The sequence below is a fragment of the Anas acuta genome, chromosome 1 (genome assembly GCF_963932015.1).
Source record: "Anas acuta chromosome 1, bAnaAcu1.1, whole genome shotgun sequence".
NCBI classification, from domain to species: Eukaryota; Metazoa; Chordata; class Aves; order Anseriformes; family Anatidae; genus Anas; species Anas acuta.
This window is the reverse complement of record NC_088979.1, coordinates 135,898,879-135,915,079: the sequence shown is the minus strand read 5'-3', so window position 1 is coordinate 135,915,079 and position 16,201 is coordinate 135,898,879. Positions and strand designations below refer to the sequence as shown.

The 16,201-nt window shown below is 39.2% G+C and overlaps 1 protein-coding gene across 2 annotated transcripts; it reads right to left on the bottom strand.

Annotated features, from left to right (window-relative positions):
* Positions 1 to 2,055: 2,055 nt before the first annotated feature.
* KLHL42 (kelch like family member 42) lies at positions 2,056 to 15,114 on the bottom strand. Of its 2 annotated transcripts, XM_068658800.1 has the most exons (4): positions 14,346 to 15,114; positions 13,843 to 14,240; positions 6,394 to 6,587; positions 2,056 to 2,689 (listed from the first exon to the last, which is right to left on the bottom strand). In XM_068658800.1, exons 1-4 carry the CDS (start codon positions 14,721 to 14,723, stop codon positions 2,238 to 2,240), a joined length of 1,422 nt encoding a protein of 473 aa, XP_068514901.1. In that variant the 5' UTR covers positions 14,724 to 15,114; the 3' UTR covers positions 2,056 to 2,237. The 2 variants fall into 2 exon arrangements, with proteins under 2 accessions (XP_068514901.1, XP_068514892.1); XM_068658791.1 differs by having other exon boundaries at positions 13,843 to 15,109.
* Positions 15,115 to 16,201: the final 1,087 nt, after the last annotated feature.

The window sequence follows — 16,201 nt, the reverse complement described above, 5'->3', positions numbered from 1 at the left end:
GTTCCATCACTATTAAACTGAGTTGACTGAAGGATGATTGTAGGGTAGTGAATGTAGAACTGAAAAGAAATGGAAGGAAAGCAAGTAAATTAATGTGGCTGAGATAACTTTTGTTCTGGTTTTCATCAGACAATGGAATACTGTCTATATTTATTCTGAAACACTTTTGAAATTTAAGGTTAAAAAATATCACTTAAGAATCTTATGAAAGTCATCTTATTTCTTCATTACAGAAGAGCTATTGTTTGGTTTGATACCACTGTCATTACATATTACCTGCTCAGCGCATCAGGTTTTCAAAGGAATGAACACATAGACAAGGGCTTAATTCATGAAATTCATGCATACAGCTGAATGATAGACACTAGTTTGGGCTTAAGTGTAACATACTCAGCCAGGCTGCAAAATTCCTACCCAAGAGGTTAATCTTGGATATTCAAAGTACCTTGCTTAATGTCTACCTATATCATAAAAAGGTTCAAACCCAAACGCTCTCATTCTAGACCAAAGTTTCCTGGGATTTTCTATTTGGTTTGCTATCCATGATCAGAAGCACCGAGAGTATGCTCCTAAGCACTGAATATCAGACAGGTATTTGGCAAGGCACTTCAAGTCTAATAGCTCTTTTAGCACAAATTTCATTCAAGACCATGGAGAAGAAAGGGGTTAAAAGAGCCTTTAGGGAACCATTGCAGCCTTTTCCTCCTCTGTACAAAAAGGCACTTATCTTCAAAAGATAATTCAGATTCATGAATTCAAAAAAAAAAAAAAAAAAAAAAAAAAAAAAAAAAAAAAAAAAGACATCTCCAAATTATCAGGAATGTGTTTGGTTGAATTAAATCTCATCTTCTCATTTCAAGAAATAGCTGGTACAGAACCAACCAACATCCCTACAATACGCTCAACACATACCTAACTTGGTTATCTGTTTCCTAGAGGCAGCAGCTGTGAAACATTTCCATGATGACCAAGACCTTCTCCTTTTCCAGTTGTGAGAGTACACATTCCACACTTGGGCAGGTGCCTTCAGAAGACCCCTGTGAACCTGTCAACTATAAAAAGGGGCCCGCCATGATTATATCTCAGGCAATATGCAGAAACTGGGGAATGCAAAGGAGTATTCATGGTGACTATCTCATTACATTCTTTAGAGAAACTAACAGATTTGGGTGGCAAACAAGGTAATCTTTATCAGGTTCCTGGTATCTCAAGAGCCAACATTTATGCACATCTGTTAGAGCTGGTGTTGGTAGGAAGTCGTTTACTCAAATGAACCCTTCCATACAAAGTGATTCAGTCACCCCTTTTGTCTTGGATGACTGTTATTAAGCAGAGCGGGCCTGGTGCAGAATCACAACAGTACGTGCTCACGTACATTTTCCGTAACTTGTTGCCAACATCTCCCTCTTTGTTTCTATAATTTAACCTTTAAAACCTAGTAATGCAGAATACAATTCAAAACCTTTTGGAAGATGAGCAAACTTCTCAATATGAATTTACAGCCTTTTTACCTCTATTATAATAGCTGTAATGAATACTGCCAACTGCCACTATAGGAGCATCTAGTATCAAACCAGAAACCTTCACCCTTTGGGCAATTCCTTCCAGTCCCTCGCAAATCATATTATTACATATTCACCTGAGTTATTTGTATCTTGGTGATACTCAATTGCTTACAATTGCATCCTTGACAATATCACTTGTGACTACAGAAGACATAACGAGAGTGTTAGTAGTTTTAAACATTGTGCATTTGATAGAACACAATTTGAGCAAAAACAGTATTTTAAAAGAAATTGTACCCTTTGTTATTTTTCTTAAACTTCTTATTTACTTTATTGAATTATTTCCACTTTTATCATGTATATTCTTTATCTTCTACGGTGTCTATAAAGATGGAGAATAAAAGTAGACTGAACAGTTTTGTCTTTGGAGTTCCTTCAGTGCCTTCATTGGTTACCAACACAATAATTTTACATTAAAATTGCAAACAATATTTGGTGAAATTAAAATCCAAAATAATACTTTTTTAAAAAAGATGAAATCTTAAAACTGTTTCTGGAAGCATCCCCTTAATACTGGATTTTTAATTTTTATTTTTTATTTTTTTTAAGAATGGAATCAGTATTTATGTCTATGTTATGCAACCACATTACATTCTGAAACTGGAATTACTTAGAGGGAGCAATATTTCTTCCAAGAGTGATTAATGAGCTGAAAAGAAAAACCTGATGCTATTACACTTCTTGCACATCAGGCAAATACATAGAACAGATCAGCATGTTTTGTCCAAAGGCTGGAAAGCGTCTTAGTGATTCCCAACTGTCCGTAAATATATTATACTTCAGAAAAACACGGTGCTCCAAGCTTGTAGATAAGGTGATATCCCTGCTCAATATATAAACTCCATCATTGTGGAGAGTGCAAGTCAAGTTAAGACCTGATTTTGATGTGTTCTCTTTGAGGTAGAGCCATTCTTTGGTAGCAATGTTGTAAGACTGCACAGTTAACACGTCCTCACTTTGGCTGGATTTTTGGTTTGGCCCAAGTTCATGAATACAACCCCCTACCAGATATATTGTTTCTTCAACAGAGAGCATCTGTTGTTTGCGAACATGGACATCACAAAGTTCAAAGTTGGTCCAGGAATCAGAAGTGGGACAGTACTGCAAAATGTTCATATTCCTATCTGAAACAGAGGAGAGAGATTTACAAATAAATAAATATGAAGATAACTCATGGAGGAGGATCTCCACAGTCTGTATCAGCCATTATTACACAATGAAAAAGTGTAGCAGACCAGGGAAGAAATATTGATTACTGAGAACTGTGAGTCTTTGCCACAGTGATAAAGTTTGAACATTCTCTTCTATTGCAGAAGGAAAAGTTAAGCTACTTCTGGCACATTAAACAATGCAAATGCTCTGGGAATGCAGATTTAACCAGCATAATCCCTAACTGTTACCTTATGCTTTTAATTTTGCCTCTGATTGATATGAAACATTTTTTTCTGAAAAGGGAAATGGAACGATATTCTGCTTTTCACTGGTGATGATCACAGATGAATCAAATTAGCATGAACATAGTATGCTTCATTATCGGCTGTCAAGTGCTAATTTATCATCCATTTCACTCCACAAATGTAAATTTTATGAAATAAAATTCATAAAGCTGGTTACATTTCATCAAGTGGCATGGATGACCTAAGGGCACATATTCAGTACATCATAAAGAGAGAAATACACAGTCAAACTCATTTAAAAACCAGGAACAACATGCTTCTGCATTAGACAGAAGCATTGAGAAAAAAAGCTGGAGCCCTATCTATGTTTCAGTTACGACTCCGTGGATGCATTTGTTTGCAATACAGTTATTCTATGAAATTGTTACACTATCTCCCTGATTTACAGTGCAGTGGAGACCCTGGCTGTGTCCCATACCAAGGCTTCAATAAATTAACAAAGAATGCACATGAGTCACTAACTAATAAATTAAGTTTCAACCTCTGGAGACCTGAGCTTAAATCCAAACTCAAGTGACAAGTGGTAACAGGCTCGCAGACTTTTGATAAAATCTGCTCCATATTACAAGTCTATTCTGCATGAGGATCTCCAGATGAGCACTCAAGCGGAAAAGCAGATGGTGACATACTACCAAGTTATGTAAGAGCACACAGGTACAAATAGCCATAAATATAACTTGATTGTCATGAATGAAGCGCCTGAGCAGCATGGCTCAGGAGGTGCTGCTATAGCATTTGCTTTCACTGTGATGACTTTCCGTTATTGCTTATTACTTTATATTACCTTCTTAAACATCTAGTCCATATTAAATTAAGAGAAAAAAAAAAAAAAAAGGAAAAATATCATGGCAATGCTCTATAAAATTGCTGATCAACTTTGTCTACAAACAATGAATCATTCCCTGACTCACTCGGGGGAAAAAAAAAATAAACTCCCCACAACATTTCTAGCAATTAAGTTTGTGTCTTTCCATAGCAGTAATCTTCTAAAGAAAAATAGAATGCTACGGTTTGAGTGGGAGCACATGAAAGTCTATTGGGATGTAGCCCTCATTTACATAGCATGGAGCCAGTGTCTTTTCTGTCCACAGAAACAAAACAAAACAACTACAACAAAAATACAAAACAAATACAGTACCTGACATGACAAGTTATATTAGGATTAGATTTACAAGTGAGAACTGAAAGGAGGCTCTTTAATCACTAAAGTTCATTATATTTCACAATGCAAAATTTCAGATCCTACCATCTTTTGGAAAGTGCAGTCTCAGGAGAAAGCTCTATACAGAGAAAAGAAAATAATCCACAAAAACTACCAAAACAACAGTCTTACTGAGGTGTACACAGAAATAGGAAAAATAATAAATTAAAAAAAAAAAAAAAGCATTAACTGTTGCATGATTTTATTTACCAAATGTAGTAAAAGAGCAAATGAAACTCAGTGTCTCTCAGATTGTGGTGCCTTATCACCTTCCAACATCTGCATAACTTGGAAGGTGAATCACCAGTGTAATTTCAGGAATTCTGGTTTCTGACAGCTGTCCAAAGCCAAGGTGTCACAGATAAACTGATTCTAGGTCCTTGTTCTGGTAAGGACCTTTATTTATAACAAGCACAGGCATTTGTTATCCTGAACATTCTTGGATTTAAACATGACTCAATTTAGGGCGCAAATCCTGACAACATACACTTTATTAATGAATTTTAAGGGAGTGGGAACTGCATTAGCAACATGCCAATCTTCCTACCCATGACACTAGGCGTGGGCAGCCTAAAGAGAAGAACAGCATAAGCAACAGAGAAGGAATTTGCAAAGCTCAGGGGAAGTAAGGTGGCATCCCTTTAAACTTATAGCACTATTAACCAAACCAGAGATTTTTCTTCTTACATCTCCTCTCTCTGTTGATAAAAATAACAAATAAAATAAAGTAAAATAATGGTAGTTACAAGTCTCTCCCATTACTCTGTTTCAGCCTCTTTTTCTCTGCTCTCTTGTCTTGTCCCAAAGATTGTTTCTCCTTAGGTCTGACTTCCCAGAGCAGTAAGTTCTGTGTGCCTGATACCCTTCAGTCCTAGTCTATCTGAACGTGCTGGGCATCAGGGACCACAAAGCACCCCAGCAGGTCCATTAGTGAGGAAGACCAAGGGACCAGGACTGCAGAGCACATCACAGCATGGCCTCCATATAGACATAGGCACTTTGATATCTTTTGTTTACTTTGGTCCTGAGTCAGCATGGACCGGACAAAAAGGCTTTGAAGGTTACCATTACTACAAGGACCATGAGAAGTGGAAATGTGTCTTTTACAAACTTTAAAATGCTTCAGAGCTAAACTCAGACACTAGAAGAGACAGCTTGTTCTGATGTCAGTTTAGTTTTGTTTGCAGTACACTCTGCAAAAGCTGAGCCATAAATGATCTCTTTTCTAATTTTATTCTCCACTTGGAAAATAATTTCAACGTAGTGTGGTTAAATGAAGCAGGCAAAGACCTAGATATAGGAACTTCAATTTAGGAAGTTGTGATCAATATTAAACATTTGACATTCAAGAAAAAAAAAATCTAAGACTTCTGGAACTCTGAAAAAAACAATATTCTACCAAAAGAATAGCACTATATGCTTAAGGAATAAACAAAAGGAAGCTCTTTTTGTGGGGATTGCTTTTCCACTGGATAAGGAAAAAAAAAAAAAAAAAAGCAATTGTCAGGAGAGAATACAGCTTTGTATCCATCCCTCTCCATTGTCCCCTCAGAAAACAAGTACAGAAAGAAAATAAGTTCCTGCTTAAGCTTTTGATTAATGATACAATTATTTTGATTATTTATACAATTATTTCAGCACTGAAAAGCTTACCTATAGCTAGTATTTGTCTGTGAAATGCTACAGTGGAACAACCGTGACATACACGTAAAATAATGTAGGCAAAACTTTTCTTAGTATTTTTCCTTTTGACATTGTAATGTGTGTACCTAAAACGTAAACAAAAGTGTACCTGTTGAGATCTTTCTTTCTACTGTATGACCACAATCTAAGAGGAGAAGGGCTATGCTGGATATTAAAGTACCCACTAGTCCATCAGAAGAACAGAGGCCCAGATCCCCATACCAGCTTGTTGGATGGGAAATAACAGACAGCTATCTAGTTTTAAAGTCTATATGTTTGGCAAGCATAATTACAAATCCTAGATGTAGGCCCAGAAAAACAAAACAAAACAAAAAAAAAAACAACACAATATCAGTATGACAGAGATACTTTTCTGTTTCATTTCATCAGTACGTTTTCTTACAACAGTTGAAAAAAAAAAATCCTGAAAATGATCTATGCTTGAGGAGCAATCAGGTTAAAAAAACAAAACCAAAAAACTTTCTACCTCGTGTAGTGTATCCTCCGATAACGTAGATCTTGCCCTTGCACTCGCAAGCTGAGAATTCTGCAAGAGGGTTTGGCATGGATGCTACAAAGTTCCACCAGTCATTTTCTGGGTTATAACACTCCACATTGGAAAGAGACTGACCACCGATGGCATAGAGCTTTCCATTTACAGCCAAAAGCTTAAAATTGGACCTGAAAGACAAAGAATGCCGCACTGAAATAGGTCAAATAAGCGTACAGAAAAATATAGGAAAGAAAGTTCTTCCTATCGAGGCTCCAACACACCCATCATTACTTTCAACATGTACCATCAATTCATGTATTACAGAATCTGAACTCTTCTGTGCATGTCCAAAGTTCTGTAATTACACTTTAATTACTCAGGAAAGTAACCAGTTACATTCTAAACATTAATGACGTTGATGTTAAGACTGATGAATATTTTATTTTGGATTTCAGTGTATCACAGTTTGAGTAGTAAATGGTTAGTTAACTAGCGTGTTCAGTAGAGGTTTCATTTTCACTAGGTTTTAATAAACTACCTTTAGTGGAGAAAAACATATTATATACACGCTCAGTCAAGGATATTATTTTAGTTAAAATTACAGGAATTTGAAACAAGACTTGATGAATGACAAGGAATGCGTACTCAGTCTGTTATACAGTCTCTTTAATAATCCTAATAAACAGAAATTTAAAGTGATATGCATTGAAACATATTTTCCAAAAAGAGGAAAAAGAATCCTGTACCTTATACAGCATTAGTTTAAACCACTAAATATACCCTCTATCCCTCTGAAGCAAGATGTATATGTAAATTAACATTCCATCCTGAGTTGCACAAAACACACTGCACTCTATAGGCAATGATCTGTTCTTTTATTTATTATTCTATTCAATTATGTTGTTGTATTTCACAAAGGGTACCTTTCCACTTACTGAAGTACAAGAAGCCTCACATCTTAAACTTTTAAGATAATACAGGCAGAAGCAATTCAGAAACAAATGGCCTATGGATACTAGAGGTGCAAGTGTGTAGGAAGAACTAGAAAGGCTTGAAGTTGAAGGGCTTGCATGTTCATCTATTCCTTTTAGCTATGAAAGATGGTCTAATATGAGATCAGCTTTTCCTCTGTTTAGGAAACAGTCCTACTTACAAGTCATTGTCTTTGCCTAGCAAGGTTATTACTTCTGTACTGCTCATTTTGAGCTAAATCCATGAAATTTTACCATGCAGTATCCTGATTAATTAAACGTACGAAGATCATTGGTGTGCACTACTTTAGCATAAAACCAAACAGGGAACTGCAGTTTTACTGACACAGTGAAATAGTGCTTTAGCCTTGCATTGGCCTGCTGAGCAGTACAGTGAATTTCACTTTGCATGAATCCAAGATTCAAAACTTACCGCTAAGTAGTTTTGCAGGTTTTTGTCTGGACAAAATGAACCTTGCCTAGCAGCAGTCTGCCCTGCAAGTTCTTTTTATTAAATGTATTTGGAAAAATAATTTGTTTCCAGATGGAATTATTTTGTTCTTGATATAGCTTTGGAAACTAAAATGCTCCTTTGAAAGAATTAATTGCTTTTTATTTTATTTTATTTTTTTTGCTGACATTTACGATTAGGTCATTTTGTTCATCTCCTCTGTACAGCAGTTATGTTTTCCGTCTTAGAGAATCCAGAATAACACGGCAATCAGTAGCGGGAACGAAATGAGGATAGTTACTTGCAAAACATTATAATTTTCAAAGCAATGTACCTGTTCTAAAAGTTATGGTGGAGGGAAAAAAAAAAAAAAAAGACACAAATTAGCAGAGACAAAAAGAAATGTAAATTCATTTTCCAAATAATCTTTTAAAATAAAAACTAAACTAGAAAGTTTGTAACTCTGTGTCTATGATGGAGATAGTACAGGATTTTTGGCTTACAAAATGAGCTCATATGCACGTTGGTAAGTCTTTCATTAAGATCTCCTAGCCATATAAACTACACAAACATATTGTGTCAGAACATAAAAGAATTCAGGTTTCCCAATTCACACTTGCTTGACTAATTATCCAATTGTAACTACTATTTATCTGAATTGAGTTCATTTATACAGGTTTTGCTTGATTGCCTTTGCATCTCTGAATTGCTTCTGGCAGAAGCGGGAAAACTACCTGGTGAAAGACACAGGGCACAAATTTCAACTTCAATTATTCTAGAAGGCCACGTACTTGTGTGTCAGTTGGTTGAATCATTTAACCACTTCCAACACCTGTTAAAAGGAATGATATTTGGTGCAAGTATCTCAGATTTACGGAGCACATTAACTACATGATTCATTTTACTCAAAAGTAGCCACAAGTGCCCATTAGCACAGTTTATTTGAACGTTTGGACAACGGCTCAATATGTTATGAATAACTTCTTCTGCCATTCACCTTTCCATGCCAGTAACAGCAGGTGTTTTTATGGAGAGTGAACATTAGGAAATATTTAGTGTATTTTTACACTCTTCTGATGTGTTGGAGCAGCTGGAAACAAGAAAACCAAACACGGAGCAACTAGCCAGCTCTCCACAACTAACAACTGTTCCATGAACTACAGCTTGGAAACAACTGAGCTTAACAGTATGCTAAGTTCAACTGATGTAACTCCACTCACTTGATTTGAGTTACCTAAACTTGGGGATCTGAAACACTCTCCAAATGCCAGGTTGGTGTGAACCCTTCTTGGAGAGACAAGACCATATATGGGCTATGTCTTCTGAAGTCCTTCATTTCCTCTGAAAGGAACCCCAGGAATACAAGCAAGAGCAAGCTGTGCAGTTTTACAATCGTTCAATTTACAACATTTTTCATTTAACAAAGGCAAGTGTGAAGCACTACGTGAAGGAAGGAAGGAAGGACATACAAAATGCAAAGGAACTAAGGGTCAGAGTGTATAACTTTCTGAATACAAGACAACATGCAAGAACTTCTGAAAAGCATAGCTAGTTCTAGATTGCATTAACAGACATATAACATATCAATAAGAGACCACTATTAAACTGGCTCTGAAGAGGACAGCAAGCATTTCCTTGTTCACTGACTCTGCCCATTTAGTATACAAAAACAAGTTAGTTTAGATATTAGACAGGACTTTCCTGATCAGAGAAGTAGATAAGCATGGAAACAAGTTACCTGGGGGGAAGAAGGTTGGAATTTGCATTGCTGGAGGGCTTAAAGAACAAGTTAAACACATTTGCAAGGTAAGCTTGGTCCTCTATAGAACAGGAGGGTTGGACTAACTAGCCTGTGTTTTCTTCCTGCCAAATGAAACAACTTTATCCTTAAAAGTTTTCACAAATCAGATGACGTCTTAACTCTAGATTTAAAGCATTTGCAACAAGGATCAAGAATCATGAAAGTACATTTACAAAGCATTTCCAAAACATTTTACATTTCTTGCATGAACCACTCTTTTTCAATCCCTTATATGAGTCTGCAGAGCACACTGCATCCAACCTTTAGCTTTGGAAGCATGGGTGATATATTTGTGATAAACTTGACATGGGTATTTCTAACTTATAAATCTTCAAAAAGTCTGTTGTCTGTTTTTCCCCAACACAGAGGATCTTTGAGTGGGAAAAAAATAATTAAAAAAAAACAAAACACACAGAAAAAAAAAAAAAAAAAACACAAAACAACAACAAAACAAGGAAAGATCTTCTAAAACAATACCATTCCCCAGGAACATCGCCTCTTGCATTTTTGTGAGAATCCTCAGAGTGGCAGCAGTTCAGGCACAGATTGCTCACAAAAACCTTGTTCCACATGCATATGTATAATCTCAGCCAGGGGCTTATAAAGGTCTTCCAAGCCTGGAAGATTTACCTGCCATGACTGTGCTGAAAGAAAATAAAAATGGAACATACAGCTCTAACTGGCACATGCAGTAGAAATCTTATGAGTATATTATTTTTAAATGGTAAATTTCAACTGTCAGCATCAATTTAAAGAACAGTATGGAAAGGTATTCAAGTATATGATTTGAATAGCCCTCAGATCTCCTTGGTACCTTCCTATCCCCAAAGACCACAAGTGGTCTTAAGCAACCTTTACATGAGGTTTCTTCTTCAAAGAAGTCCAGGTAGTTGTCTGAACACACTATTCCAAGTACAGCAACACCTCTAGAATGAAAAAAAAATAATAATAGAGAAGTCTAGAAACTGTGATCTGCTGTGGACTACTTGTGACTGGTTCCAGATTCAGCTTCAGACAATGAGAAATTACAGACACAGGCTTCCTACATGAGCCTGAGCAAATTATTTTATCTACCTCTGTATGCATGAACAGGGAATAATAGTTTCTCAAATTTACGTGTTACCTATTGTGAACAAATTTGAAATGACAGTAATAAGATCTCTTTGCCTAGACAGAAAACCAACAGCTGTAATGTAAGCCAGAATGACTAAGTATTCAGTCATTGGGAATACTTTATCAATGCTCGTGTATAGAATGCCAACATCCTGGGTTTAGATATAGTAATAATGCAAATAATCAAATATAAAAATATCATGGGATTATTATTTTTTTTTGACTGCAGAAGACTTCTTATATTAAATCAACAGAATTATTTCCATAATTCCTCATTCTCCTTTTCAGATCAACACATGAATCCAGTCATATAGGCCAAATCTTGATAGTGTTAAAGTGTTGTCTGAAGTCAAAACAACTTCAATGGGAACTAGAACCGTCCTTCAAGGTATGTAAAAAATGCATTCATGGGATGTAATTATATCAGCTGACATCAACTCATTCGGCAGACAGACATGTGACCCTATTCCCTAAGCAGAGCTCTGGGCAACAACCCTGCTTATTTTACTACAGCACAACAAACTAAAAACACAATGCCAAGCAAACTGCAGTACAATTCATCCACACAGCAGAAAGGCATCAGTACTCTTGCAGTCAAATATGGACTCTCAGTCTAAGAATTCCCCTGCTCTTAGCTCCTACGGCACAGGCCATCCCTTCTGTGCTCTGGCCACAAAATGTTAAACCGGTCAATCCAGCATCAGACAGGTGAAATGTTATGTCAGATATAAAATAAATAAATAAACCAATCAATCGAACCTTCAGAGTTGAGACTCCATGAAGATGTTAAAGTCAACAAAGTGTTTTGTGAAGGTGTCAGAGTTTCCATGGGAAAAATTTCCCATTTTGTTCTTCAGAGAGCCTCATATTCATTTGCTGCTCCCTTCTAGTCTAGAGACAAACAAAATTCTGGTCCTTTTTAACCTGCAATCACTATGGTGAAACATAAGAGTAGAGACTATTCCAGAAATATCAGTTTGCACACCACTTTTCTGCCATAACTTGCCAATATGAAATCCCATACTATGTAATGCCTTGCTGTCATCTGTGATGGACTTAAAGATTAAGTTGGTATGGCAACACAGATGAAAATAACATAAGGAGAAAATAACAACTTATTTATTTCAAATAACCCAGGGGAGAAAAAAAAAAAAAAAAAAGCAAAGTGAGGGGGGGAAAGAGGCAGTTATGAGATTGAACAGACAGGCTGTAAGGTAAAAAAAAAAAAAAAAAAAAAAAAAAGGGCCATGAAAAAGCATTAAAAAAAAAAAAAAAAAAAAACCTCTCCCCCCCTCATTTGCCACGCTGAAGAATCATTGCACACAGCAACATCTACCTTGCTATAGACATCACACAAACCAATACCAACATCTTCTAATTTGATCAATGTTGGACTTCTATGTTTAAGCACAATTCCGTGGGAAACACTGTGTGGGCTGACCCCACCATCCTTTTTGACTGAAGACACTGTGCCCTCAACCATGCTCACACAGACAAGACCACAGAAGGCAGGTCTATCGAAACAGCTCAGTTCTCAAAGGTGCCTCAGTAAGGACCACTGATAGGATCAGGCTCAAATGAATATGCATGTAAAAAGAAGTATTTATGATGTTTAAAAGCTGAAAAATTACAGCAGGTAATTTTTACGATATCTTTCCAACAAGACAGAAATGCCCTATGTTTCCAGTCAATTCCAATGACTGATTACAAAGGTGAAAATCTCACAGTAATACAGCAAGTAAAAAAAAAAAAAAGGGTGAAGTAGGAAATTAATAATTTTAGGTCAAATCCCTGTTTTGAGGCATTTTAGCATGTAAACTCAAGTGGAATACAGACTACAGATTTACTACACCAATACAAAGCATTTATGACAATGGCTGGGGTCTCTGGATGCTACTTGAATTTGCTGGATGGAGAAGAGAATTTCTGTTCTACAGCAAGCTCTGGCCTCCCTACTTGTTTTGGCTTTGATACAGACAGAGAAGACAACAATTTAAATATTTTCTCTAAAATGGAAACAATGAAAAAAAATCTTGGATAAACAGAAATATTTTGTTTCAGTGAAGTAAGAAGTTTTATTTTGATAACTCTGCAACATGATTAAGGTAGAGCAACCATAACCTTGGCCAGGGAGATGGACTCTTCTTGGGTACCACCCAAAGCTAAGCCCACTGTTATCCTTTCAAACACACAAATGTTTCTGGATACTAACTTATACACAAATGTCAAAAATTTCAAAAAATAGAACAAAAAGCAAAATGGTCAAAATGCTGAATGTTTACTGGATTAAAATTTTCTCATGAAGTGAGAAGTTTCTGCAAATCTTCCTTCCATTTTTCTGTTACATATTTCACTGAAAGGCAGGCCTATATAACATTTGGATATTTATAAAAGTAAAAAACAATGTAAAACTGCTTCAACTTGAACATTTCATCCATCTCTAGCTCTGATAGACTGTACACCCCCAGAAGGAGCAGTAATACTTCTCATGACATAGAATATTGGAGCTAAAACATATCTCAAAGTGATTTTTTTTTTCCTCTTGGTCAATTTAAGGAGAATTTCTACTTCCAGCAAAGTCAGCTGTTTGAAGAGACTGGCCTCACAGCCCTCCTAGAATAATACAATTTAAAGGGAAAGTGGGAGCCCACCACCATTTTACACGAGATGAACGATCACACATGGTAGAAGGTCATAGCATGGTCTTCTCCTGATGCCTATCTCACATTCTCCTGCAGCTGAGGCCTTTATCACCAGCATTTACTCAACATAGTCCCATCCTCCTCATCCATCCCTTGCTACAGCAGCTCCCTGTGCAATGCACAGGGGCCACCATGCAGGAGAGCGGCTGCAGGGTTGTTCTGCAGTTGGAAGACGCTACCAGTACAGACAAGGTTTGCCAGGCCTTTTGATGGCCCGCTGCTAAGCTATCGCCAAGCCCTTTGGTCTTTCCCATCACACGATACATGAGACAGGGGTGATTTATGGCACAAAGACAGGTCTGAATCAGTTCTTGCAACTCAAGTCCAGTGAACACCAAGTTACTCAACAGGCTCTATTTTGACAACAGATGTGGACACACGTGCATATCAGGGAGTAGGGGTTACCTCTTCTGGTTCATTGAGGACAGCTGACTCCATTCATTTAGGCAAGGGTTGTAACAGTGAGCAGCTGAAATCTCCTGGCTGGTGGTGATCCTGTAGCCCCCAACAATGAAGAGGTAGTTGTCCAGCATAGCCGACCCATAGCCTCGGACGTTCACCAGATCTGGGGGCAGGTTGTTGGCCAGGGGCAGCCACCTCTGTGCCTCCTCCTCATACCTCAGCATTGACCACGGGGCTTCCGCCTGAGGGTGACAGCCTGGAGGCAGGCCCAGAGAGGAGGCACCCATGAAGTCCCCAATGGCCACGAGGGTGGCAGTGCCCCTCATCCGTCTCTCCTTCAGGTGCTGCTGGAGAGCATGAGGCAGGTGGAGGTGTGGCCGGGCATCAGGCCTCCGCAGAACCTGATGGTAATGGGCAGCCATGAAGTCTAGACAAGCATCATGCAAGTCCTGGAGGCCGTAGACCTGAGCCAGGCGGTGCAGCTCCAGGCAGTTGCCCACCCTCACCTGGGAGAGGAGCAGGCGGAGCAAGGGGGTGACCTGCAGGTAGGAAGCAGCCTCCACCAGCTCCTCCAGCAGGGGGTGCTCGTCATCGCCCCCCTCCTCCTGCTCCAGCCTGGCCAGGCAGGAGGTGTTGATGAAGTCCAGCACCAGCTCCAGTCCCAGGGCGCTCAGCCCCCCGCGCAGCAGCTGCTCCTCCTGGCCCTGCCCTGCCTCCCTCATGCCCGAGCGGTAGAGGGCTCGGAAATAGTCACTCTGCTCAATCAGCTTCCTCTTGCACACCGGGTAGCACTTGTCCCCCAGCCGGATCTGCACCACCTCCTCCCCCGCACCATCCCCTTCCCCCTCCTCTTCCTCCTGCCGCTGCCGCTCCGCCAGGGACATTGCGCTCCCCCTCCCCTGACCAAGCTCCGGCCCGGCCGCTGCCGGTGCGGGCTCCTCCTCCTGCTCTTCTTCCTCCTCCTGCTCTTCTTCCTCCTCCTCCTCTTCCTCCTCCTCTTCCTCCTCCTCCCTCCTCCGCCCCGTGCCGGCTGGGAGGAGCCGGGCCGAGCCGAGCCGGGCCGGCAGAGGGAGGGAGGAGGTGCTGCTCCGTCTCCGCGAGGAGAGAAGGGAAAAAAAAAAAAAAAAAAAAAAAAAGATCAGAGAGGGATTAAAAAAAAGGTCCTAAAAAGGCGATGTCGGAGCGGCCGTGCCCCCGCCTCCCCTCTCGCAGTGCCCGAATTGGGCCGGCAGCGCTGGGGCTCCGGCCCTGCCATAAACGCGGCGGGGCGGCCCCCCGGGGGGACTCGGCTCCCCTCCGGGGCGCTGTGAGGTCTGCGGCGCGGCTCCGACCGATCCCGGGGCGCTCCTCGGCACAGGCACAGCGGCAAGGAGCGTCCCGCACGGCCGGCACAGCGCTAGGGTGCGGGGACGATTGGGACCCGTAATTCTGCTGGGACCTTCCCGACTCCTCCTGCACAAGCACTCGGTGTCTCAGCTCCTTCTTCGGCTCGTAGAGATACCACATAGCCTTTTCTGCTACTCTATGCTTTTTATTTAAACTAAGGTCCTGGAAAAGGAAATAAATGCTATTTACAAGTCACGTAGCAGGGCTCTGTTTTATTTGACGCGAGAAAGGAAAAAACTCAGATGCTCAGTAACACGGATAATGTGGCTGTTCTGCAGTTTGCCCAATTATTTTTCTGAAGAATAATAATTCATTTCACATAATAAAAGTGATTTTTTCTTTTTTAACTGATGAAACAGCCAAGGGAGTCTGCCATTGTATGTATTCTTATATGATGATGCTTAACATAGAAGATGGTACAATAAAAAGACTTTAGCAATCTTGCATTTTTATTTTATTTTTTTTCTTTACTTTTATAAAGACTTACATCACCCCATGCTTTGCTAGATTATAGGAAATCTTTCCCTTTAACAGTAATGTGACTCAGCTCCAGCTATTGCAGATAGCTTAGCTTTCAGACAACTCCCTGCCTCCTCTGCTCAGAAGGGATTGTTTCCCCTAATTAATAAAACTCTTCAGTTTGTTCTGGGGACAAGGGGTGTTTGTTGTTTCTTTTTTTTTTCATTTGTTTTAGTAAAAGGTGTTGTTTGCTTCTTAGCATTTCCTCTGTGAAATGATCCTCTCTCAATTTTGTTGAACTTCAGCTTCTTAATTCTTGTCTATACAAATGACGTCAATGTCAACCTCAGAGTTGAACAGTCACTCAAAAAAGGTGTTTTTTTCTGCCAACTTCTATAAAAAACTTTTGTTGAGGTGGGGTAGATTTCTCTGCATTTCCGTTTTATCACCTCTCTTCACAGCATCTTGCTTTTGAATCCTGTTTTCTGTTTTGAAATCCTTAGAAATAGGACTTCAA

Coding starts and splice junctions, on each gene's coding strand:
- KLHL42 (XM_068658791.1), bottom strand. CDS start 14,723: ATGTCCCTGGCGGAGCGGCAGCGGCAGGAGGAAGAGGAGGGGGAAGGG. Junction 6,588..13,842: donor TCCTCAATGAACCAGAAGAG/GTAACCCCTACT, acceptor TTTGTCTTTCAG/GTCCAATTTTAAGCTTTTGG. Junction 2,690..6,393: donor CGGAGGATACACTACACGAG/GTAGAAAGTTTT, acceptor CCTCTGTTTCAG/ATAGGAATATGAACATTTTG.